This window comes from Anopheles cruzii, chromosome 3, assembly GCF_943734635.1.
Source record: "Anopheles cruzii chromosome 3, idAnoCruzAS_RS32_06, whole genome shotgun sequence".
In the NCBI taxonomy this organism is placed as follows: Eukaryota; Metazoa; Arthropoda; class Insecta; order Diptera; family Culicidae; genus Anopheles; species Anopheles cruzii.
Window position 1 is genome coordinate 69,617,451 of NC_069145.1, and position 26,529 is coordinate 69,643,979.

At 51.0% G+C, this 26,529-nt stretch overlaps 1 protein-coding gene across 1 annotated transcript in view; it reads right to left on the bottom strand.

The window, feature by feature from the left end:
• Nucleotides 1-589: 589 nt before the first annotated feature.
• Nucleotides 590-26,529, bottom strand: part of LOC128270877 (metallo-beta-lactamase domain-containing protein 1) — a 45,234-nt gene continuing 19,294 nt past the window's right edge. Inside the window, exon 3 of the mRNA XM_053008303.1 lies at nt 590-927. Coding sequence (XP_052864263.1) covers nt 590-927 — 338 coding nt within the window. The remainder of the gene's footprint in view (nt 928-26,529) is intronic.

Here is a 26,529-nt window from a genome sequence, read left to right on the forward strand (position 1 = left end):
TATTGCTGCGTTTACGCACAAATACACCAATGTTGCTGCAACAGTGCGCAACGTGCGCAACACTTATACACAAAAAACGATTGAAGCAAACAACAATATCTGCACTAACAGTGAGTTACACGGGAGCTTCGGTTCCGCTCCGGTTGCACACAGTCGAAAACACAACACACCGGTACACCGGGTTTTTGGTAATTATTCATATCATAGGGCGTTTTTTGAATACATTAACAACACTACGAACGAACGATCTCGATAATGTCAAACATGGATTACACAATTATAGGTGCACGATGGCACGATGACTAATTCATAGTAATGTAAATTCACGTATTGTATTTTGGATACGGTATCCCATTCAATCAATAACGCCGTCCTGTTTGCTTTTGGCTTACCGTAAAACCGAACGAAATCCATTTTGTTTTCCTAACTCGCGCGGAACGGAAACGGTTGTGCGTACGCTGCTGGGAAGTTAGCGCGTGCAATCGGTTCGCTAAAGTAACTACTCAACGGAGGGAACGCATAAAAACCGAAACGGTGCCCACGAACGAGAGTGGCCCCATGGAGTGCAGCTTCACTGGATGTTTGGGACTTACATCCACCCGCTCCTAGAAGAGTACTGACGTTCCAAGGATCTTCGCATCGGAGCATCGACGCGGAACGGTTCACCGTGGCCCGGCACGATGCAGTCCGCCAGCGCGGCAATGCGTGCCCGGTGTTGGCGCTGCGCACGGGGATCTTCACTGCCGGCCTCGAACCACAGTCGCTCGTCGTCAATGTCCTGACGGCGCTCGAACAAGTCGCCCACTATCGCGGTCCGGCCAACGTCACCGGTAGGCGTGTTGCTCTCCGCGACCAGCACCGTCACACAGGACAGCGTGTGGCCCGGTGTGGCCTGCACTTCGATGTCATCCGTCAGCCGGAATGGTGCTGAAGAAGAGAGAGAAAGAGAGAGAGAGAGAGAGAGCAAATGAACAACTGGCCACTGGCTGAAAATGGGTTTTTGAACGACGGCCAAACATGGTAATGATTGTACGCAAGGTCGCAACATCCTGGTCGGTTGGTCGGTCGATTTGGCACGGTCCGCCTGACAACCACCCGACCTGTAACACCGGCCGTACCGACCGGGCTCGGTCGTGCACCGAGGCCTGGGGGTGGCATGTTAATTTGATGTTCTTTGCGGAAATTATTATTGCATTTCGGTGGTGAACTAGGTAATACAGCCCTACACCTGCTGTAACAATACATTCTTCATGCGCCCCTTTGCTCCGAGCCGAGCCGAGATGCCATTAAGTGAAGTTCTTTAATTTATTTTCCTCAAATATTTATCTGCCCCGGCCACGCGAGGAGCCAAACAAAACCGTTGAGTGAAAAAGCCATTACTTACGGCGCTCGGCCGGTGGCTCTCATCAACATGCTCATCGGCCCACTGGCCAGCTAGCGCCGGAAATGAATCACTCAAAATCTCCAAAGAAGAACGCCACCACCAAACCGAAAGAAAAGAAAAACCGCCGCCCGCAGAAAAGCTCTCGTGGAGAAAAACTTTTTAACTTCCACCATTAGGCGCTCGGCTCCGATAAAATTAATCGCTGTTATGGCGCACCTTCACGCGAGTTTGGCCAAATCGATTTCAATCATTTTCACGCAGGTCCTGCAGCGCGCAAACCGGTAGCCTCGACCACCAACACCGCCACCGCCACCAGCACCACCGGAACCAGAAGAACCGTCTATCGGGCAGATTACCATCGCGTCTGGGCCACGCCACAGCATGTAACGGCGAGCCGGCCCACTGTCCGGACCGCGGCACCGCGAGCCGAGCCAGAAAAGTTCATTTCGGCGAACTTTTGCCGGCCGCACTGCAGGGTTTCGTGCTCGCCGTGACCGTGGCACGGCGCCGCGCGTGCGATGGTCGCCCCATATCCTGCAGTGCACATTTGCATAGAAAAGGCACGGACACGGTGGGAGATTTTTCATCAGCCATCCCGCGGTGTGGTCTTGGAGCGCGAAGGTCTCCTCCGGCGCAGCCGAGCGCTTTGTTGCAACAAATTATTACATCGCGCACATTGCACACGGTGGTGATGATGCTGACAGAGGCCGGCCGTTTTTTTTCTCGCCCATGCTGAGCTTGGGATTTTTTTCGCTTTGGAAAATAGAAAATTTGCTCCACTCTACCCGAAAACGTTAAGCAGCCCGCGAACCCGAATGAAGCTGCCACATCAAAGCCCCGGACTTCAAGTGCAGACTGCGACCCCCGACTGCGCGCCACGGCGAGTGTGTGGAAAAGCAATCTCCGGCAATCAGAAAAGGTTTTTGCTGGTGATGATTCGAAATTGAAGCGAAAAGTTAGCGGCCACAGCATTAGCGTCGAGCGTGATGCAGCTTGTGGACCGTTGATGCCTGGTAACGGAAGGCAAATTTTTAGGCAAATTAACCACAAGCTTTTAAGGAATCGGACAAGGAGTGGACAAATAAGATCGAATTTTGTCTCCGGTTTATAACCATTTAAAATCAATCATGAAGTAATTAATAGAGCATATTCCATTGCAACATGAATAAGCGACTTGGAATGAAATATAAAGCATTATTAAAAGATGTGGATCTTTAAATTACACTTAAGATCTGTAATCGTTATTAAATATTATTCGGAACGGCTGAAGGTTTTACCTCGTGTAATTTACTGTATTTCCATTTGTAATATTCATTCTTCCATGGCTCCAAGATTTATATACAAACAAGGCTTACAAACCAGACCATTTTTTTGGCTCGTTTCTTTTGTTTAGTAGAGAAAGTCTGAACATGTAGTATTTAAACCAAACATTTTGAGAGTAGATGGCGAAATAGCCGTGTTAGATATAATGAAAGCTAACAGGATATTTTTATGGCAACAACATGAAACAACATGACAGGCAAGAATTTGTATTGACAATATAAATACCACTGGAAAGAAGTACTCAATTGTAATCTATTTTAAATTATGCTGTCAACACATCTCTATAAAAGTCCTTGCTTAGAATTTTCGAAAAATACTCAAAATGTCTCTATGCGCGTGCCATCGCTGTGCTTTGATGAGTCCGTTGAACCCCCTAAATGATGACGGCTCGTCAATCAGGAAATCAAATTAACACCTTTCAACATCGCAGTGCACTCGTAAGGGCGAAGATGGCGATGGTGCAACCAAACTGCAGCGCGAGCCATCGCACTTGGCGGACCAAAATTAATTTCTCGAGCCCGAGCGCAGCATCGAGGCGACGTAATAATGTAATCCATCGCTTAACGTTTGGGGGGTTTCGGGCTGAAGTGCGTGCTTGATTAATGCTCGGCCTCGGGCTCGGCTGCGGTGGCGTCGTTTGCACCACCCTACAAACGGTCCACCCCTTGGGGTGTTGCCAGGGTGCCAATCATAACCGGCAGGGCCCGGCACGGGAATGCAAATCACGCAGGGCCGCAGGGCCGCTGCCTGATGATGCCCTGTAGCCGGTTCTCGTTTGCATGTCGATTCGAATGTCATCCTCGGGTTGAATTTGATTTGATTTGATTCGTTCGCCGTGATTTGATCGCCGATCGCTGATACGGTTGATATTTCATATTTCGCTCGTCCTCCCGGACACCTTCTGCGCGACCCGAGTCACGTCGGGCCGGGGCCAGGTTATTGCTGTTGGCTCGCTCCCGGGGCGCTTCTGCTCAGAATTTGTAATCAATATCGTCACAGCGAACCGAACCAACAGCCGATAAACGATGCAAAAGCCCGAGAGCAGCGGGACTTGGCGGGTGCCGAGTTCGATGCACAATAATTCCAACCGTTACAGGAACTCCACATCGGGGCCGTAATTAGTTTTGAAAGCCAATCAGAAACAAATCGAGCTGCCCAACTGGCTTGGCACCGTTTTCCATCCGACGACAAATGCCTTTCGACGACTGTGAAAACTTCATTTGTTTAAAAGCCAGGTAAAAATATTGATGGCGCCGATGACAGGTCACGATAAATTCATGTTTCGTCAGGGAAACCGTGGACACTTCCAGTGTATGAAAGGTTAGACGAGCACATCATGGCGCCGCAGAGCGCTTTGATGTAAGGCGATGCGTATCGAATTGTAAATTGCGCGCCGCACTCGACGGTGGCGCGATAGTGGAGAGTGTTGCGCTTGGGTAACAGCAGTAGTTCGGTCACCCGATACCCTTCATGTGGCCCGAGGACAAGGGTGCAATATTAATGTTTCTCTAAAAGCGCCCAAACAACGATTGCATTAATATTTCACACCGCGCACAGCACACGGCTAAAAGTTGTGGCACTCCGGGGAGACCGCACGGAGCCGGGGCCGGGTGGAGGCGACGGTGGAGCACGGCTGGAAACACGGTGGACAAGCTCTCAACATTGTCCTTGCCTTTCTTTTTCCCTCCCTTTTTTCGCGATTCATTTTTCGTTTTTCTCTCCCATCGCCGGGAAAGTCGGGTGTTCCGGCGACTGCCGTGGCAGTGACGACGGCGATGGGGTGTCGGCGATAAATATATGCTACAGACAGAGGGTATTTATGTTACACTGTTCGTCGCCCACCCGCCGTCCTCGGAAGGTCGGAACATACGTGTTGTCGGGGTGCTGCTTACCTGCACCGAAAGCAATACGTTGCCGGTGCCGGCTGGGGGGTGCCCAATCTTGATTACTGTTTGCGCGGAATCGGATAACACCCAATCGGTCGGTATCTTATCGGCGGAACGTACACTCTCGCACTTGGCGCCCTTGGCGGTGGAGGGGCCAAAGATCTGTTTTCGCACAAATTTCGCCCTCCTTACGCAGAACGCACAGAAAAAAACGAGAGTTTCTCTTTGGCTTGTGGGCTTTTCGCAAACTTTTCCTTCGCGCAAAAACGGTTCTATATTTCCCGGGAAATATTTATCGACACAACCGAGTTTCATGGTGGGGCGATATTTTGCGATCACTTTCGTAACACACTCTGCTCTTTGGGCGGCAGCAATCGAAGAAGCAAAACGGGAAAGAAAACCAACTTTCTTGCCGTGGGCGGAGGCTCAGGCTCACGCGCCACGGACTCAGGTGTAAATTAGCAAGCACCGCTCCCGACCGGGATCCGGGGCAACCGAAGCCGCACGGGTAGTTAATATTTTCCAGCGGAATAAATTTGCGCAGATCCCGAACCCCGGCTGTAGGCGGCCGGGCGAGTGAAGCGTAGAGAAATGGACCCCGGACCGAAAGCCTCTTAAAAAAGGGAGAGCTATTAAAAAATGGACAAACCAAAAGGGGCGGAAAAAGCACTACCGCCGATCGGGGAGAAGCACTTGCGTAAGTTTCAACCCCGGAACAACTAACTGATAAAGGTTACCCGGGACGGGCGTTCGAGGAATCAAAAATTCACAACGCTCATCGTGGCCCACCCTGGTAGCAGCGTGTGCGTCTGACAGCCACCACGGTACGGCTCGTGACGGGTAAAAAGGGCTTTTAAAGGCTTCAAAAGAGACAGTTTTAGTGATGAAAATGTTTGCTTTTTATACCAAAAAACACATTCCTGCAGTGTGCGCGTGCAAAACCCGATAACACGATAATAAACCCTTTTCCTCCTTTTACCGTACCATCAGAGCTAGGAAGCCGGAAAAATGCGTATAAAATATTTGACAACCAAACTCGGGCCAAGCATCCGCCTCCGAAATCAATTGGCCATGTAAAACTACTCAATCTCCTATTAGCGCCCCGATGCATCCCAACGCCCAACGGCACCAGGCGTCTCCATCGGCCGCCATCCAACAGCCACCAGGCGCCTCCATCGGACACAATTTTTCATCCACGCCCACTCGGTGGCCCACGGGGAATGATTTATAACACGCGCTAAGCACCGCATTTACCATTTTTTTTTCGGGCCCACCAGAACCACCCGATGATATTTTTTTCCCTTCGGTTCTGTCGGCCGACACCAAGAAACCGATCAATCGATCGTTCAAAACTGTGCTGGATGCGTTCCAAACTTCTGCGCCGGGCTGCGTGTGCTAAGAAATTGCTTTGCAAGCGCAAAATAATGAGCACACAACGTTGCGACGCGCTCGGCCGGCACATTATTTCCAATGAAGCTGCGCGGGTGCTCGGGTGCTCGGGTCCTCGGGTGTGATCAAATTGAATTCTGGGCACTGCTTTTGCTGTTGAAGGAACCGCTCCGAAAGCTCCCTTTAGACGGAATAATATCATCATCCCTTCGCCACCGCGTGGCGACGGAATGGAAATCATCGGAAGCATTGAAAACCGATTTTATGTAATCGATGGCATGACATAAATCGTCGTTAGAGTCCGGCGTCCCGAAGAAAAAAAAAGCAACGGAAGGTGCAAACGAATGCGCGATAGGCAACGAAATTTTCCCAAAAACTCACGCCCAAGTTTTGGGGCGGGCGAATGGAAGCCAAAACCGAACGGCCGATTTCCGATTGAAATGCGCTGCACCCCGGGGAACGCCCGCAGAATCCGGGGTCCGGGCGGTCCGGGGCAGAATGATTAATTATTAGTCGGATGAAAATATCATCCCTTTCAGGCGACGTTCTCCGTAACTCGTGCCCCAACCCCCGGCGGGGTGGCGAGGGGTCTGCTCTACGTGTTCCGCCTGCGAGTCCGAATTCGCCGGCAGATCTGAAATCATATTTTTTCATTACACTTTTATCATGAAAAATTGATACTTCGAGAGTGCCAGGGCCAGGGAGTTCGGGTTAGGGGTCGGAGTTCGGTCCCAGCTCTCCCTGCTGCCCTACCCGGAACCGGTGAGCGAAGCCGGAAATTTTATTTTAAACCAATAGAACACCGAACACTGAGCACGCTTCGGAGCGCACCGAACACGGGCAAAGAAAACCCTCGACTTCCGGGTTTTTTTTTGTTACAGTTTCATAGTTGCAAACCCGACCGTAAGTGGAAGTTTAGTAGTCAAACAAAACCCGATTGTTCGGCGGAACTTTGCGTCTCAATCTCGGGCGTGTCCGTTGAGCTTCGGAGGCCCCAGCAGACAATCGATCCGATCGTGGTGTCGTCCTTGCAAAAAGGCCAAAGTAAGTCGGCGACAAAGGAAACAAAAAACCCACAAACCAGACTCCGGTCCGGTGCAAGAAGTCGAACAAACTCCAACAAGCAGCGGGTCGGATATCTTCATAAGTTGTGCCAACGCCAACGAAACACGGGGCTACGAGGATTGTGGCACGAAAAAGCGGAGCGAAACTTCATCAGGCGGAAGCTTCGGTGGTGGGCGAATAGCAATGTTGAGGCGCGGTGCCTTATGTTTTGCTCTCATTTATTGATCCTTGTATCGCGTAATGTCATGTTTTATTCGATTGCCTTTTAAATAACGCTTTAAAGTGCGCTCCCAACAATTGGGAGCGACGTGGATGTGGCACGTGGCAACGGATGCACCACCCGAAGCCGCATACATCGCTGCGAAGCATAAATATGTGAACGATTTCGTCATTCTCGTTACGCGCGTTCCCGTGCAGAAGTTACCGTTTCGGCACTTTCGGCGCCGCCCAAAGTGATTTCCCTTTTTTCCGGGGTCCCGCGGGGTTCCGCCAGAGGTTAACGTAATAAAGCTTCCGCTTTTTAGCGTGCCAAAAAACGACCGGCATTACGACGGGGACCTCGTAACACAATCGACCTTCCGCGGGCTGAACTCGAACGGGCGGCCTCGGGCTGTGGCCGGCCAGCCGAACCGTACAGCATCACTGTTTCCGGCGACCCGAGCGCGAACTGTGATTGGAATGGTGGCCAGCAAAAAAATGGGGTTTCTCGTTGGGCAGCGAAATAAAAAAAAACCGGAAGGACCACGGTGATATCGTTCTCGAAATAAAATGCACCGAACAGAGTGTTTCAATTTATAGCCCTACCCGGAGGCCCTTTTGCCACCGACGGCCAACGGCACAAAAGGACACAAAATCACTCATTCAATCACACACACACACACGCGGACGTGGACGGGCCATTTTCAGAAACAAATCCGTCGGATTGAGGTTATCGGGGGACGGAAAAGGACAAGGCAAAAATAAAAAAAAGCAACCTGCACACGGCCACCGGAAGGAGCGCCGGACCGGGGATCGATTCATTTCAATTTCGACACTGACGTCGAACCGGCCACTGTGACACTCTCTCTCGCTCTGAATGCACTCGTGAATATTGATTTATGGACCAACACACTGGTCCGGAGTCATCTCGCGCGATCCATGGCGGCACTTCAGCAAAGCATAAATGGGCACCCCATACACACGACGCTAAGGTCAGGTCGGTTAAAGTGGGTTGGTTTGTCGTCCCGGGGGAGATAAAACTAAATTCAAAGCACACCAGGGGCCGGGCCGGGCTGGCGAAACGTGCACTTCCGGTTTTAGCGGCGACCGTGGCCGGGGCCACGCTGGCCCGCAATAAAGAAGTTGGCAATAGGTAATTGCTTGTGAAATGCGAAAACGAACCGGATCGAGTGCACACGGCACTCGGGAGCGGGCACCGGTAACGGCGGGCATCCGCTCCGATTCCGAGTGGCACGTTTCCAAGCCGTTCCGGCGACAGGGAGCGTGAGAGAGAAGGAGAAACTGTTTTGCTGCCTGCTTGTGTGTGGCTCGTTTCCCCCATGTGAAATGACGTTCAGACTCGGCAGATGATATCCGTTTCGGTGCCACCAACGTCGAGCGTCTTCTCGTTCGCCGCCCGCACTCGAAGACGTCCGCAGAAACTAACATCCGCTGCGGCCGGCGCTTTCGATGGACACGCAACGAACACGCCGGAACACGGTACGGTGAGTGGCCGAGTCGTAGCGATAAGGCTCCGAACCCGGGGCGGGCAACTTTGAATATTTATAGAGCACTTGCTACAAGGCAAGGCGTCGATCGGAAGGCAGCCAGCGACCGAGCGAGAGTGCGGCCCGACTGACACATATTGGGTTCATTTTCGACTTGTTGTCGCATTAATTTATCTACCGCAGCATAATCACCCCAATTGTGGACCGGACCGGATGCTGTCGTCGGTTCGTTTGAGTTCGTTTTTTTCTGCTTTGGGCTCCTTTTGTACAAATAACAAGCGATTCATCTTCTGGTCGCCTCCAAGCGCAGCAGTTTGCGACGGAAATGGAGAGCTTGACCGGTCTCACGACTAGTTCTGAGTCGCCTGTGGGAAAATTTATTCACAGCCCAAGGGACGTTATCACTGGTGGGTTCCATCATCCAACACCGGGCACAACGGCGCTGAACTATTCATTTCCAGGAAATTAATTTCTCCCCAAACCGGCCCCGAAGCTTTCAATTCGAAATTCGCAATTAATGTAAACGTGTGCGCGAGAAGTGCGCGAACGAATTGCATTGCCGGCAGCAGCCGGCGAAGTTAATGATTGAAAATGAATTATGCAAAATCATTTACGGTTGCATCGTCATCATCAGCGAAATAGCACAACACACAGAGCCGGAGGCACCTAATGCACACCGAGTTTGCTCCGACCCCTCCCGGTGGCGGCGGCTCGGATATGCATTATGTAATGTACGAGGAAGAGCACACGATTAATCTATCATAATTATCAGCCGGCCAACCGCACAGCAGCCGAGCAGCAGCAGGACAGCGGGGACACATTCCGTGCCGTGCAGAGTTTCGGTCGCGCGGAACGCGGTAAATTAGATTTTGAAGTTGTGTTTCGGGCGCGATGGCGATCGCTCGGCTGTATCCGCTCATTTGGAACTGAAATGTATTCACCGAAGTAGCGGGCCGCTGCAGCTGATGATGGATGGAGTTGCATAGTTGGACACTCGACTGGCTGGCGTTTGCAATTTTGCCTTTGAAGCTCACTGAAGTCTAACAAGGCCAACAGCATGAAAATTCGCGTGAAGCACACCGAAAGCGCCAATGGATGTGTTGAAATTTATGTTCGGAGCAGTCGCTTCGCAAGGACAGAAAACCAGCACACCACACAATGAATTGTGCCAATTCTGGTTGCATGCGATAGTTTATGAAAAAACTTTAATTATAAGTTGTTCGAAAATATACTCAAAAGTACCGTGAAGCTCGTCAGAGTCATGTTTGTTGCATAAAGTGAAGTGGTGCACATTTTATGGAAAATGTTTTTGGAATCGCACCATATTTAGCACGTACGAGAGAAATTTCTCTATACAGTGAAGTGATGTCACTGCATTCGGACATAAAATCGTCGAATTCGTTGAAAAATCAATAATCGTGGATGCTGATAGTTGACTCTCTTGGTCTCGCTGCTTTCTCCGTAGCAGCAATTAGGGTTGTGTTGGTGAAAATACTGCGTAGCGGCTTTCGAACAAGGAATGCATCTATCGTCAGGTATATGGGAAATACAGGGTCACTACACGTGAACAGCGCAGTAAGTTGTGGAAAGTTTTCCCATGTATGATGTGCTTTCTGTTGATAATTGCCTTCTCACTTTCGACTCGCTTTGAAAAGGAAGGGACTCCTATGCTGTGAATCATTCGAGTGCAAAACGAGCTTGGGAAGATGTACGAGTCTTTCCTGATGTTCGAGTCGTATTTAACTTTCGAATAACTTCACTACTTTCGAAGCGTTTTCTGTGTACAGTAAATACCACAACGAACTGAGGGAAAGACTTGGAATCTTTTCACGTTATCGTGGTTCGTGTCAATTATCATATTCTATAGCTAGCAGCAAACGAATGCCGAGCGGCCCAATTAATAGTCTAAGGCAGAAATTATTCACTCTAAGTATATCAAACATCCAATCAACGTGCAGTGATGAAGCTGCAGAAGAACAAGACGAACCTTTGTCGAGTCAAAATAAGCGATCACAAAAATCAAAACTAACGGGAAAATTTGCTGAGCATCCCCACATCCTAAGCACTCAATGTGCAAACCGGTGCCAAGCACGGTTAAAAGAATTTATTGAAACACGATTTTTCTTCCAGAGGTTCCACGATTTCTTGGGTACTACTAAGCTGCTGCCCCAAAGGATCAAACGAGATGCCCGTTACCCAAATTGCTAGGTTGGTTCCATATTTCTTCGTCCCCGTCGGACGTTTAATCTTGAATAAGCTGCTCCATCGGGCACGGGATGGGCCAAACGTTATTAAACGGCCAAAAATAGTCGTGGGCCAGTAAACCAAAAAATATTATACGCCCGTCGACGGGCGGGGGCCCACGCCAATTGCGCGATTCCTATCTCGTACGGTTTTATGAGCAAATACTTATGCACGCATAATTGCACGATAGCGCGCGCAAGATAATGAAATAAATATTCGATAAGCGGAAGAGCCCCGAATACTCGGGAGGCGTCATAAATAAGGGGGCCCCAGTTCCGTGGCCCCGACTGGGTGAGGTTGCGCGTTGTTGCATAAATATGGCATAGCTAAGCGGGCGGGAAAACTATTTTTCCATCACAAAGCTTACCACCCCTTGCCGCTCTTCCAACCGAGATTTATGCCGTAACTGCCGCACCGTAATCTGTCGCCCCGACGACCATTCGGCACACCGTTCGGCACAACATCCGACCCGGATGATCCGACCGGATCTCACGCGGGAAGTGGATGGCCCATTAGTTCCGGCACCGACGGTGTCGTATATCAAACTTAATTACAAACCCATACGGGTACTGCGCCCACACAGACACAAACTCGCCTCGGTTCACGTTCGCTTACGCCACCCAAGGGGCCGCATTAGGGCACAATTAACAGACACACGCAACGCGATGCGAAACGAAAACACTCAACCCTGCCAACACTAACCCCGGGATTGCGTGGATCCGATGGTGGCTTTCCCAAAAACCACAAACACAACGGCGGCCAACTTTCTTCAAGGGCACCGCGCCCACGGTATTATCCCTCGTTTCGCGGTTCCTTCATGGCGCGACCGATGGAGGCGCCTGGTGCCGCACCGGAGCACGGAGTAATTGAAGAAATTATGAGCACCACATTGATCCTTGAGCTCGAAGCGCGAAGCTCGTGTGTGCGCTGCCATTGCACACTGCAATCAGTAAGTACGGACAACGGACCGGAAAAATAAAACCCCCGTAACGCTCCCCGAAACTCTCGACCCGAACCGGGCGCCGGTGGCGCCGGTCGAAAAGAGGGAACGAAAAAAGAAGGTCCTCAAAGCTAAAGAGCTGCGGGAATACGACGCTGGCTGATGTGTGGCCCGTGTGTCTGTCGCGCCGCCGGTCTGCATGCGGCTGGTGCTTCATGGTGGCGGTCCTTTTTGGCAAATAGCTTCGGCTTCGGTCGGCGTCGGTCGGGGGGTTGGAGGACATCGATTCGAATGAATGGTGATTCGGCGGCCCTCGTGTTTTTTTCCCTCCTTCGAACGCGCGATGGAGCGAGTAACAGAGTGGGCCATGACGCTCAGCCCGTCCCCTCTCGCCTACTCGGTGTGTCTCCCGTTTGCTGCCTGTTTCTTTCTTGATAAGAACCGAAGTAGCCCGGTTAAACCGTTTAAAGCCGAGAAGTGTGTTTGCCGCTTGCCTTCGTCCTTCGTGGCGTTCCTTTGTCCCCCGGTGGGGCTTTTCACCACCCGTGTCCGGTGGGGTTTTCTTCTCGCTCACGCTCTTTGTTGTCGCCGGAAGTTTTTGCACCCTTTCTTTCGGAGCGACCAGCTGGAGCGATCTTCTCGCTTTGACCCTTCGCCGGGTGAGTCCTTTTTCATGGCATTTTTACCCCCTTTTTTCGGTGACCACCTTACACTGCAGGTCCCGTCCCCCCCTTCGCCTCTCGGCGTTGGTGGTGGACTGGATAAAAGAATCGTTTTTCTTTACATTTTTCCACACACGAGCACCGAACGCCGAACAACAAAGCGAAAAGCTCCCGTCGTCGTCGCGCCGGGAAAACTTGTTCAGATCACGCGGTGGATAAGCGCGCGGGGTGCGCGCCCGCGCGCCGGGCTGAAACTACTGCCACATCCGGTCGGATCCACAGAGCAATTGCGAGGAGTCATCCTGCGCTCAGAGCCCTTTCGCACGGCACAATCAACGAGGGCAACCAACTATGGAAAGCAGGAAAGGCTGCTGACGCACATGATGATGATGATGATGGCGACGGCGACGACGACGGCGGCCACCGCCACGATGATATGGTAACTAGGCCAACCAGAAACGGGAATTTTGAAAGCACACTGTCTTCAAAGCAATTTCACCCACCAACCGACCGGCGAGTTGCGCGCGGTTCCATCCCGGGCTCCCAATGGAGACGTATCGCTTATGCTGACTGTGATCGTTTCCCCTCTCTCTCTCTCTCTCTCTTTTTCGCCCGACCACCGGCAAACGGATGGACAGATGGAAGACATGACATGACGGAATTAAAATGGCACACAAAAAGGGATACGAAAATGGGACCGACCGAAAGTAACAAAAGATCTCTCTGGCTGGCTGGATGGCTGGCAGGCGACGAGTGCATCTTTGGAGGGGCTCCGAAAATCTTACCCCGGGGATACGGGGTCCGAGAAAAGAGGGCACACCACTTCGCCCTCCGTGAGCGGGATTTGGCGAATAAATCATTTCCAGCGTGCCGTAATGAACTCGGCTCGGGTTGGTGGTGGCCCCTCCGCTGCTGCGCATCGGCGCTTCACGTGAGCTTTGCTGTAAGTTGTTTATGCTGTACCCGAAAGAGCGCGCCCGCCCCGGCTTGGTGTGGTTTGAAAAGCATCCGTTTGGCCAACATCAAGCATATCGCCCGGAAGGCATCACGAAGGCGGAGCGGAGACTATCGTGAAGACTATCGCCACCCATCTGCCAGCCACCGACCGAGAAGGGCAATCGTCTTCTGTGGCCTCCGCCAGCTGGAGATGGTTCTGGAGCAGTTTCGGGAAATGGGTTTGGTGCGATTATTTACAAATAGAATTCCACTTTGCGTAGACTGGCGTAGCGTGACTCGCTTCGTATCTGTCTGAAGTAATTTGCCAACGGCATTTGTAAGCTTTTCACGGTGTTTGTGGTTTTTGTTCGGAATTTCTTTCGGAATTTGTTCATTTCATCATTTCGACGCATATACTCATCAAAGGAGCATACGTTTCGAAACCTTAAAAAATGGCATTACAATTGGCCAACCGCACACAGGTCATATCGAGCAAACCACATGGAACATAATAATTCGGCTCCGATAACGCTTCAGAAGCCACGACCATATTTACCATTGCGTACCAACAAAAAATACACACGGCAAGCTAATTTAAATCAAAATCCGCATCAATTATTGCGCAAAAGAGCGCACCGTCGGTCCGCATTTGGCTTAAGTTCGGTTCGGTGCGTTTGCCGAACCGAGGTTGTTAAACACGCTCCACAAACATCAAACACCCCGTCGAACCAATTAACATGCGCTGCAAACGTTTATTGACACACAGGCATGGCAACGCACGGCACGCCCTGATCGATTTGTGATTGCAACTTAATAAAACAAGGCTAATTTCGATCGATAATCGGTCCATGTTTACAGACACACACGACACGCCACGGTGTGCTATGGCCGGCTGTTACAACACTGAACGTCACAATAAATTGCACCGCCCCGCCGCGGCTGCGGGTCCTTAAGCTGCTGGGGGGCTTGGGAATGCAAATTGTACGCCGGAGGCACTTTGTCAACGAAACTTTTGCAGCCAGCCATGCGCGTATGCGTGTGACATTACTGAAAATATTTTCGTTGCTTTTTACTTATTTCAGCGACCTGCTGTAGTCGTGGTAGAGGGCAGCATCCGGGTAGCGGTAAAGCGCACGGGCTCCACATTTCAGCAAATAGCAAGAAAACAGCAAATTAACATCGACACGGTGGGCGGCGGCGACACAACAGCGAACCCCCAAATGGGAATTTGTTTCTGTTGGCCTACGAGGAAATAGAGGAAAGGTACAATTTCATTCGAAAACCCAGTCCCGGGGCCCAGTGATGAGTTGAAAAATCATTCCTTGCCAATTCGGACCAGCAAAGGTCAGCATAATTTCCAGGAGAACATAACTCATTCCCACGCAGTCCAGGTCAACACCATCGGAAGCTGTTTTCTAAAAAGCTAAGCGAATTCGAAAAAGCTTCGCTTTAATGCTTTTGTGTGCTAAAAGCTCTACGTAAAGTATTCGCATTTCATAAAACTTTCGATGTTTGTTTTATGATGAAAACTTCCGGAAATTGTCCTCTTAAGAAACGATACTCAAGTTGAAAATTCTTTTTCGTAATGTGGCTATGATTTTAAAATATCCTGAGCCACGCTTTATATGCCCTTTGTGCTCAGTAATCTCGACTGTTAATAAAACAAAATTGATAATCCTGTCCTGCATCGAATCGGAAAAATCGGATGTATATTGGAACCGAGCCTTACTGGGGGGAACTTTTCCATGGGCATTTCAGGGTCCTAAAGAGCCTCCCTAATCAGAAAATGAATGCATTGGCAATGAATTGCTCCGGCAGCCGCCGGCAAATGCAACGACCCTTCCCGAATCGAACAGAAAGCCCCTGGAAGCCCCGCAGTAGTCAAGAGTGATCCCTTTCTGTTGGCAATAAATTCCCCATCAAATTACCCGGTGTGCAACAACCCTTTATGCCGAGTGCCTTTCGCACGGCACGGAAACTTTGTTTGATAAGAGTGCGCTTGAAGGGGTGGTGCTGCTGCCACATCGAGTTTCCAATTCCGAAAAGCTTCTTTGTGGTCCCGTTTCCAACTTATTACATCCAATCTCAAATATGCAACAGAATTGCCACAGAAGCCGGCCTGGAGGGGGGGCCTGGGAGCCGCCTGGCACGCCGCATCGCCATCCGGTCGGCTACTAAATACTCGTTCGCAGTGCTAAAGTCGTTTGAAGAAGGTAACGAAATTACAGTGCCAAGCCGAAAATAACGCCCTTGCACGACCACGATCCTGGGACTGGGCTCCGAGTTGGTGCCCAGCCTTGGCTCGGACCAGTGGCGGAGCAGATACTTTGTTAGGGGATTTAACGATTCACTTTATTTGCCAAGACCCCGAAGTGGTGGCACCTGAAGTGGTTTTGGCCAAGGGCAACCACCTCCGGCGGGCAGGCAGGCAGGAGTTACGGCGAAATCGAATGAGCTGAGCCGGATGGCCGATTTGGCACAATGTTGGGCCACCGGCCGTCGAGTCGAGGGGAACGTAATGTTTAATTGCATATGTTGAGTGTGGGTAGAGCCGTGATTGTGCTGTCCGTCGCAGAGATTGCATCAGCACCGACCCGCAGCCGGCGGCCAAACTCGCTTCGCCAAGTCAAGCCAAGTTCCAAGAAACTTGCAACTTTCTACACCACGCTGCTGCATGAAGTTCACCGCCCGGTTCCGGAGGTGCATCGCTGTCGGAGTGATGTTTTTACACATCGTGCCTGCGTTCGGGACGCCCGAGACAGGTTACATAATTTTAATTAAATGACTCCATCGGACCGTTTTGTCTCGAGTCCGTTTTTCATCTCCGCACAGTCTCCGCAAGTTATAGGGGTCTTGCTCCTGCCAGTGACACAATGTACACGAGTCCCCATCGATACCATCGTTGGGCGGGATGCTTCTGGATGCTGATCACCGTCGCCTGATCGAAGGGGATCGGTTTTGGAATCGACAACCCAGGGCTTCGAGCTCACCTTTTCTGCCCACGTCATGGGCAATATTGGAGGTTTTTGTTGCATGCGCATAATCCGGCTACAGGTCCATCGGTGGCTGCTCGGAGCCCGGCCCGGCCACAGCCAATTTCAGTAAAAACGATCACAAATCTAGCCAACTGTGTACGTGTGTGTATGTATGTGTGTGGTCGTACCGAGCCTAATGTCTTCCGCCAGGGACGACTACTAATCGATAGGTTCGCTAGGCCACAGACACATCCGGCCACAGCAGCCATCGGCTCTGCTGTCGAAGCGAGTGTCAAACAAATGTGATAATTGATGTTAAAATTTCCATTTCACAGGATTTTAGATATTCGGCCTTTTTACTCTCTCTCTCTCTCTCTCTCTCTCTCTCTCACACGCTCTCTCTCTGTCACGCTCTCTTTCACTCTGCTGCGAAAGGGATATTTTTTGCTTCATAACAAAAGCCACCATTTGGTCACAAAGTCCCTGCTCCGGGGCTCCGTGAGAGATCGTGCAGGCGGCGAAAGGTGGTCCGAGGGTGGCTCTGCTCTCACCGCATCCACATCCTACCCCCGCTCCACCGGGGCATAGTTAGCGGTTTGCCTGCGCCTGTCGAATGCGTCAGCATATTTATGTTTTTATCGGAAAAATCCTTCCGCTTGCTTGGCAGTGAGCTGGCAAAACCCCCGCTACACACCCCCGGGGTCCCCGGTGTGGTCCACAGACTCCGCCGCCGCCACCGCACACCGACGTTCACAATCCTTTGGCACTCCCAACACCCACGGTCGGGATTTTGCCCCGTTTTTCGATTTTGCAAACGAAGAGATGATGACGGGCGGCAATGGCCGGCCAGCTGGACAACTGCCGCTGGTTGGAGCTGGAATGCGGGCAAATACTGAACACCCGACACGGTCCCCGGTCATCCCATCCCCAGGCCCGCGTTCTAATGGGCCGAGAAAACCGAGTCCTTTTCGAAACGAAACGAAACGGCGACGATTCCGGTGGCTTCGGTTTTTCTTTCGCTGGGAAAATTGACATTTGTTGGGTTGGGTTTACTTTTACCCCTTGCCGCGGCAACCCTTCCCGCACCGGTTCCTGCCAGCTCGCGGCCCGAACTGAGCCGCCACAGTTAAGTGGCAGAGGTTTGTGCCTTTTGCCCGATGGCGCTTGCAGCGAAATTATGGGCCGAATTGCGTAATCGCCGAAAGGAAGGAAAGGATACTCCGGCCGGATGTCCACCCGGATTCCGCTACTGTTCGACACTCCGGTGGGCCAGCATCCACACCCAAACGCTCGGGTTGTTTTTTTATGATTTTATTTTATTGTTGCAAACGGATCACGTTTTTGGAGCGCCGGGCGCGCTTAGCGATAACATTATTTGCCCCGACCGCCATCGCGGTAACCGAAATTCGCCCGGCCCAGCCCCGGCGCGAAATCAATATTTCGTTCCGCCGAAATAACGCCAAATAAATAGGCATCGGGATGTTAGCCTACGATACCCTACGATTGCGTTCCGAGCGGCCGCAACACGGGCGACCGCTATTTATGCGCCCGTGGATCAATCCGTGTTTTTTCGAACCATTTTCGATTATGAAATTCAAACATCGAACCCCACAAGCCGCAACATTATTGTCACCGGGACACCGAGCCGGAGAGATTAATGCGCGCACAATGCTGTCCGCCTCTGGCTATATCCATAGTCATCCGTTTCCGTTTTGGCGGAGCAGAGGGGACATCTTGCGCTGGAAATGAGCGGAACCAAATTGATATTACAATCGAACGCGAACGGTCCGGGGTCCGGAGCTGCACGGAGCTCGCTGAATTATTTATGACATTTGATAGGACGATAATGGTGCCTTTAGCGTCATCTGCGCGCGTTCTCTCGTTCGGTGGACGAAGCGCGTTCGCGCGACTTTGGGCCCACCATCCGATTTTTCCACTTTTGGACCATCCAACACCCGAAGAGGCACACACTAACGAGCCGTTCGTTCGGCGTCCAAACGGATGAAGTGGTTGAAAAGGAAAAAAAGGGAACCGAAAGCCGGATAGCACGACAAAGAGCAGCGCGTGTCCCGTGTCGCTTGGCCACGGGGCTCTCGAGCAGCACGATCATCGATTCCCAATTCGAACACTCGAACACTCGAGGGTCCAAAAGTACACCCAATCCCGGATCCCCACGGAATGGATTCAGAGGCCTCGCGCGCTTCTGAAGGAGCCTTTCGAGCCGGATATTTGGCAAATCTGGCGGCCCAGCCCGACCCGGGCCGGGTGCTCGCATGCGGACGTGAAACACTTGGAAAGTGAGACATTTTGTTGCACGAGACACCATCATTAGCTTCGTCCGGTGGCACGTGATGCTTTTTTCCCGGGTGCGCCCGGTTTCGTTATTTCTTATGTTTCTTCGGCTCCCGCCTCTAAATATGCTCAATCAAGAAGACGGTGGACGGTGCAGTGGCCACGCGCTAGGCGGAAGCAGTCCCGTGCGCACGACACACGAGACGACACGACCACTTGACAAATGGACTCGAGATCCTCCGCCGTGACTCGGACCGTTGTTGGCAAACCGTTGTTCTTACGTGTTCGAAAAGGAACGGCTGAGCAATGCTCCGCTCGCTTCCGTACTTCTTTGCCGGGCAGCAGAGGTCTTTCGTGAACGGAAAGCTGCTTCTTAAATTTCAATCAACGCGATTCCGGCTTCAGGCAGCGTTTCGTGTCTCGGCACCTGTTTTCGTTACGATGGCCCTTAACCCCCAGAACACAGACACTTTGGAATTTTAACAACAATAAAACACGGCCGACACACAAAGATTGACGTAATTGGAGAGTGGAAAACAAAAAGCCAAATAGCGATATCGATAAGTTTTGCTAGAAATGTAAAAGTTAGGATGGAAAACATTAAATGTAAATTATTATCTAGAAACATTGTACAGAAACATAATAATGATTATCAGAGAATAAAATGGTAACAAATTAAGTTATTTCAGCAAAAAATTTTAAACAGCAGCGCTTTCGAAAACTCGTATTTACCTAATTGGTAAATGCCACCATTTGAGCGATTCGCAAAAAGCTGGCTTTAGTGCTTCGCTTGGCCTATCAACCCTTGCCACAAAGCGGAATGCAAATTTCTCATTAAATGCAAAAGTGAATTAAACCGACTCGGCCAAAAGTTCCCAGGTTCGGGTTTGCCGACGTAGACGAATCAGCGTCAAAGTGCACAAAAGGTGCAACCTGCAAACTGCATTAAAATGCAACGTTCCACCTTTCAGCACGGTTCATCAGCATCAGCTACCGTCGGGGGGTGCACATTTTATCTGCAATTTAAATATTTGCTCTTAAAATTCGGCCGACAGGGCTTTCCAACAAACACCATCGCGGCACCGTCTTCAGAATGAGTGAAGATGACATACTCTCCAGGCCGGGAGTTTCGCTGACGTCAGCGAGCGAGAGGCCCTTTAAGCCATCACCCGTCGTCGTCACCGGTGTGTGCAAACGTGCAGCGTCAGCGTTTGGCTCCGGTCCGGAAACCCGAAAAGCCCCGTGCAGGCGCGTTTTGTCGTTATTTTCGTTCGCTCGTTCCCATTTTAATGTACCACTGTCCCACGCGCCCCTTTGGCACGATATATTTGTCATGCGACCACTCCATTCCGTGCAGGGTGAGGGTGCAGCGGTGTGGGTGTGGGCGGTGTGGCCGGTCCCTTAATTTGTTTCCTAACTTTATTGCCGGTCACCGCAATCATTCGGCTCTCGTTCTCCTCTTTCGCGATAATTTATGTCTGTCCGCCCGATAAATAAAGTGATGCCGAGGCGGCAGCACCACCAAACCGGACCCGGCACCGGAACCGGAAGCAGACGAGTCCGGGCCCGGCCCATCCCGGCCCCGGCCGAGGACACCCGAAAACTTCCGTGGCGAAAAGTTTCGCTCTTCACCGAGATAAGAAGCTACATTCTTCACGACAGCGAACTTCTTCTGCTTCGACAGGTCCGTTATGCTTTTTCCGGGCCCGTCCTTCCACCGGGTCCGTCTGCAAGATTTTTATCCTCACTCCTGGCCTGCGTGTTTAGTCAGCCAAGCCCAGTTTTTCCTCGGGCTGATCGATTAGCATGCGTTATGGTTCATCAAAAGTGTAATGAACTGGACACAGCTGCCATTTATTACCTGATCTGGTGCGGTCCCTGCCCAAGTCGACCAAAACACGCCGAACCTTCTGGGAGTCGGTTCTGGTCGGACAGCCAATCGAATTATCTTTCTCGGCCGCTTAATCACCGTCACACGGTCTGCTCGAGGTCGCTTGGTCCCAGGACCAGGGACACTTTGGTATCGACATTTGTCCACAACATCACCATCGGAACTTATCAGCAAGTTTTCGAACGATCCGTCATCGGTATGGAGCGACGCAATAGTGCTGAGATTACACGAATTTCAATATATGGGATTAGTTTCCTGAAGGAGGCACCCGCCTTTGAAGTGGACTGAAGATGGTTACTGAGATTTAGAAAAAGACCCTTCAAAGCCGTAACGTCAGTAATTCGCTTTCCAATGGGCAATCGTAGCAACCCTTTCCTGGGCAAATACAAAACCAAGTTAAAATGGGAACCGAGACTCGCCTAACTAGAAATTAGAAAACTTCCTCCATCTGTAGCGCACCGATGGAGCGAGTGATATTTAAAGACATTTCTTGCCAGGTTCTTTAAGTTTGCCGTTAAATTTCAAACGAAAAAAGGACGCCCGTTCATAAGTTTTTAATTTTTAATCTCTACCAACCGGGACCGAAGCGCGTCGAAGCCTACTCGACGCCAGTCGAGTCACTGGCAAGTTCGTGCTTTGCAATTCGCGAAAACCCGAAGTAGATTGTGTAAAAGCGGTTTCAAACAATTTTCTTTTCCTCGCTGAAATAGTTTTTTGGCACTACTGGATCTGCATTCTCTCATTACATGTTTCGCCATTGAATACACTGCTATTCAATCGTTAGCAATTCAAGGATGATAAGGTTCACTTAGCTTTCAGTGGGTGAAGAGACTACTTCGGGCTACTGTCAAGTAATGAAGCCAGTCTTTTTGCAGGAAAACACTATAAAGTGTTGTTGAATTTAAAGCACATAAATTTATGGGATAAGTTTATAACCTACAAAAGTGTGTTTCCGAATGACACTTCTTCTGCATGGCCCCGGAAGCCTGCAGACTAGCAGTCAGCATAAGCCCTTTCCCAACAGGTACACGGATTAGGTGATAAGATACGGAAACCTTTTCAAACCTTCAAATATTGATAATCAAAACCGGCACACGAAGACTGCTTCGAACCTCGAACCTCGACGAAGAACCTTCGAACGGCATCAAAACTATGCTTTTGAATGCTCAATCAAACATCCTTTTCCGAAAGTAGCAATCTGTATCACTCATCAATTCAAACAAGATTTATGATCCTTCCGATCTGCGCTGTCCCGATTCCACCATGGCGGAAAGCAACGAAAAGCCCACCAGCCCTTCCTTGAGAAGGAAATTAAATCATCTTCGCGGCGCAACAACCATAATGCGCTTTACCATCAGCCATCACCGTGGACCGTGACGGTGCATGGAAATGTTGGTTCTGATGATTTTGCATCTTTCCGTTGCCGTAGCCGGGTTGTCTTTTTCTTCGCCCGCCTAATTTCCCACGGTTTTTCCGGGATCAAATCAAAGCACCGCACTGAAACAATTTTTTTCTTTGCCCCTGTTATACACACTTTTGTAAATATGAAAATATTTACATGACCTACGGCCAACGCAAAACACGATGGGCCGGCGGCGACGGTGAATTGCGTTTTAGCACGATTGATTTTCGCCACACGGCGCGTCTCTTGTGGGGAACCACAAAACTGGGGCCCATCGTTTGTGTGTGGAGTTCTTATTGCTCTTCCATTTCCTTCCCGTTTCCGGTGGAGTTCGAGCGAAATGCGAAAACATTCCAACGAACATCCTTGCCCTATGATCGTGTTTTGCCGGCGTGCTGGTTCGTGTTGTTGCCGCACAAAACGCACGCAAACGGTCGATTTCTTTTATCTACTCGCTGCCGACGGCTACGACGATGACGACGCGGGCACTCCTTTCGGCCGCAAGACTCGGCCTCGGTGGCCTCCATCGCCTGTGGGCCATGGAAGAAGTGGATCAAAACTTTGCCCCGGATGGAACGGATCCTTTCGTGCTGTGTGTGTGTGTGTTAGTTTGTCGGTCCTGGGACCGGAACGCCGTGCCGCAATCAATTAAAAGCTTCTTAGCCTCCACCCATCCACCAACCCATTCGCTTGGGTTATGTAACTTGCTGGCCAATCTTTGGCCGGGAGGATTAAGTTCCACCGAAGCCCCGAGTGTTGAAACTAAAAATAAATCATTTTCGCCCCAAAGGACCTCCCCGTTGGCTCGCGTCTCCTGCTCCCTTGGTCTGGTGTTCCTTTCCGTTAGCGTTGGCCCTCGGGGCGAATCACTGGGGACCACCACGATAAATATCAACATCCTCCTCCTCATCATCATCGTCATCATCATCATCATGCAAACCGACCGTCCATCATTATCTTATTGAACCCAACGAGCACCAGCATCAACAGCGTTTGCCAGCGCGGAGGAGCCCTAATTCCAATTGAGTTCGACCGGAATTTACCTTCCCAGCTCTGGCGCACACACACACACACACGGGGCAACAAATTTCTCTCATTAGCCCCACCATAGGGCCTTTAAATGCTATTTTCAGTCCCCTTCTCGGGTCCGCCAGTACGGTGCCCTATTATCGTCGCCGCGCCATCAGATTTGGCCAGAATCGGTTCTAACGTGGCCACCGGACCGTGAAAGCCAAAACACGTGTCAACCGGATGGATCGACCCCGGAATGCCTGCTTGCGGGCTCTTCCCTTGTCCCTGACCCCTAAACGAGCCACCCTGAACGGCCACCGACACCGAAAATGGCGCTGCTCAACAACGGCCGTGTGTGATCCCGTGAGGCTCCTAAGCGCGCCACCCCGTCTGTGTGTGTGTGTGTGGACCTCTAATAGATAAGCCGCTTCATTAGATGACTCCGTTTTAATTGATTTTTTCTGTCGTCCTCAGCATAGCCCCGCGTCGCGCAGCACATAAACACCGCACGGCGAAATGGCACGGGCTCTGTCGGCTTTATTGTTTCCATTTGGTCAGCATCAACCGGCCCCGAAGACAATGGACTATGATGGTCAGCATGGAGCACTAGGGCCGGCTGTTTCCGACTCGCGGGTCCGGCCCGAGTCACATCTCGCCATCGCAGAGAGCTTTTGCAGCGTGAACTGCACACATTTCGCTGACGACAACGACGATGCCGCCGCCGGACGGACGGACCGGCTCGGCTGCCCCCCGGATCCGGACAAGGGTCCTGAGGCGGTGAGGTGAACTCGAAATGAGAAAATGCCATCTCGCCCTCGGGAGTTTCCAACTTGGACTTGCTGGTGCTGGTGACCGGAAACAAGCGTCCGGGCGAGTGTGTTTGCGCTTCGGCGACAACTAAAAAAAATGGCGAAACAACAAGGATAATAAAAAAAGCTGCACAAAAATCCTTCAAACAGACTCCACCCGGACATCGTGTGGTTCCCCTTACCTTGTGGCCGCGGGACCGGATAAATGTGTTCCAATTTCGTCCTCATCCTCTCGCTCTCGAGGTTCGCCATTAGGTTCGGTGGTGTTTTCTATTTCTTTTCGCCCAGCTCAGGCCGTCGATCCCCGGAGGGGAAGGAAAGGAACGTTCCCGGGTCGGCCCCGATGGCGAACTCCCGCGGGAACGATCCGCCATCTCGTGTGAATCGCCAGCAGAGCAACACACAGACAGACACACACAGCACCACTCATTCATTAAAAGCAATCTGAGTTAAGGGAGCTGGCAGCCAGCAAACCTGGAACCCGTGTATCGCTGCCGGATACAGGGAAATGCTCTTGATGGAAAAATGGGAGCGCCAATGCAGCGTCTGTCCGCCGCGTCCCGACGACCGGCACCATCCGTCACATTAGCGGTGGACGTGGTGGCTCCGGAGGTAAGGCTGTTCCGGCCCAGGGTCCGGCAGCACCGGTCCAAGGTAACGCCCTCCATCGGCGGCGGCATCATCATCGTCATCATCAACAGCAGCAAACCGCCAGCTGAAACCCCGCCGCCGGACTAAGGCCGGGTTTATCGTCTAATGGCTGGCCCCACGCTCGCCTGACCGTGCTCCGCACAGTGGTGCGCACAACTGGCGAGGTTTTATTGCAAAAGGCATTAAATAGTGTTTCGGGTTCATTACTTTCATAAATCTCGGAACATTGCGCGGAACTGAGTGGAGAAAAACGGCACGGAACGTGACTCAGAGGTAACGCAGAGGTTGGCGAAGATATCTTTAAGGAGTTTTGTTGGAAATCTGGAATGTCTTTGTCCCTTTTAAGTTCCGTTCAAGTTTATATATTTAAAAAGTTTAATGTTCTGAATGCAGGCATCAAGGACTCAATTTGGTGCTTCAGGGCTCTAAACACTATTGACGAATAAATTGAGTGGACTCGTTCACACTATAAAATGTGCTTCTATATTTTAAAATAAATTAAGTCAGATAATTCACAAAGCTTTCATTGCGAGCACAACTGTCCGGTTACTCGCCATCCTTCGCAGGAGACGATCGGACACGATGTATCGCACGCTGTAGACCCTTCTCTACCTCGGCTCGGTCCGGTTACACTCAGGGTCACTCTAAAAAGCATTGCTAAACATTTCCCAGTTCCGTTTCACAGCACTCCATGCAGACTGCAGACTTCCGCAAGGCACACAACACTGTCACGGTCACCACCAACACGGTCCGACCCACACACACACACGGACATGTATCCTGCGCGGTGGAGAAAAACACGAAAAAAACACTTCCCGAAGCATGTCCAACATATTTCCCAGCGCTCCGTCGGCTCCGTTCCGGTAATCGGAACGACTCGGACGGATCTCGGAGCGTCGTCTGTTTGTTTGGTGGGAAATTTGATCAACTCTAATTCCTGCGTGCGTTTTCCATTTCGCGGCAAATGAAAAAAGAAACGCAAAACGAGCACGAAATCCAGTCCCAGGACTGCAGGCGGAAAGCTTTGTTTATGTGCTGGGACTCGTGGGAGTTTGTGCTGTTTTTTTTTGTTTTTGGTTTTGCCCCCTTCGGTTCACTTTTCAGTGAGCAATTTTCCAACCAGTACGTGCTCCTCCCTGCGGAAATGGCCGGCTTTATGGTGCAGGTAGCGGATTCACTTTTTTCGGCCGCACAACCCGTCAGACCAAATGTGTACTCACGACGTCGCACCGGGCAGGGCAAGGTATGAATCCGCACTTATTACATTGGTCATTTCCCACGGGGCGAGGACGGGTGAAAACCCGCCCCGCAGGAGGGAATGGGACTGAAGTTAAATTACAAACCGTTTACCGCGAGGGCAGACCGACCGAGCGGACGTGCCTTCCGGTAATGGTATCAATTAAAGGGAAGAGTCGAAAGTGCAGGTGTACCGCTAATGGTTACTATTAAACTTTATGATCCACAACCACACACGGAACGCACGGCGAATGCATAAATGAGGGGTGGGCAAAGGTTTAGTTTCAACGGGGCCCCCAACCTGGGCGCCCAATTTGTGCTGATTCCGGTTGCTAATGACGTCAGTTACGGGAACCGGTAATAATCATCCGGGTCACATCACACATAAACTCCTTATCAGACGCCCGGGAAAGGAATAACTAAGGCCAAGCATTAACCATCGACCTTACACTGCTGAGTTAGGCCGACAGCACAGGGATTGCCATGGGGTGCTCACTTGCGCGACTCACAGTTGCTTAAAATATTCACGATTAATAGCATTTTAATTAAACGCCACCATCCCGCGGCGGAGGAAAAAGGAAAGCTTCGAGCAGAAAGGAGCCAACTGCCCACAAAATAATAATCCAACTCAATCAAACCGTTGAAAAAACATGAAAAACACATTATTACTGTTGTGCCCGCCCGAGGGCGGTCCCGTCGCTGTGTGCGTCCCACGCTGAATTAGAAA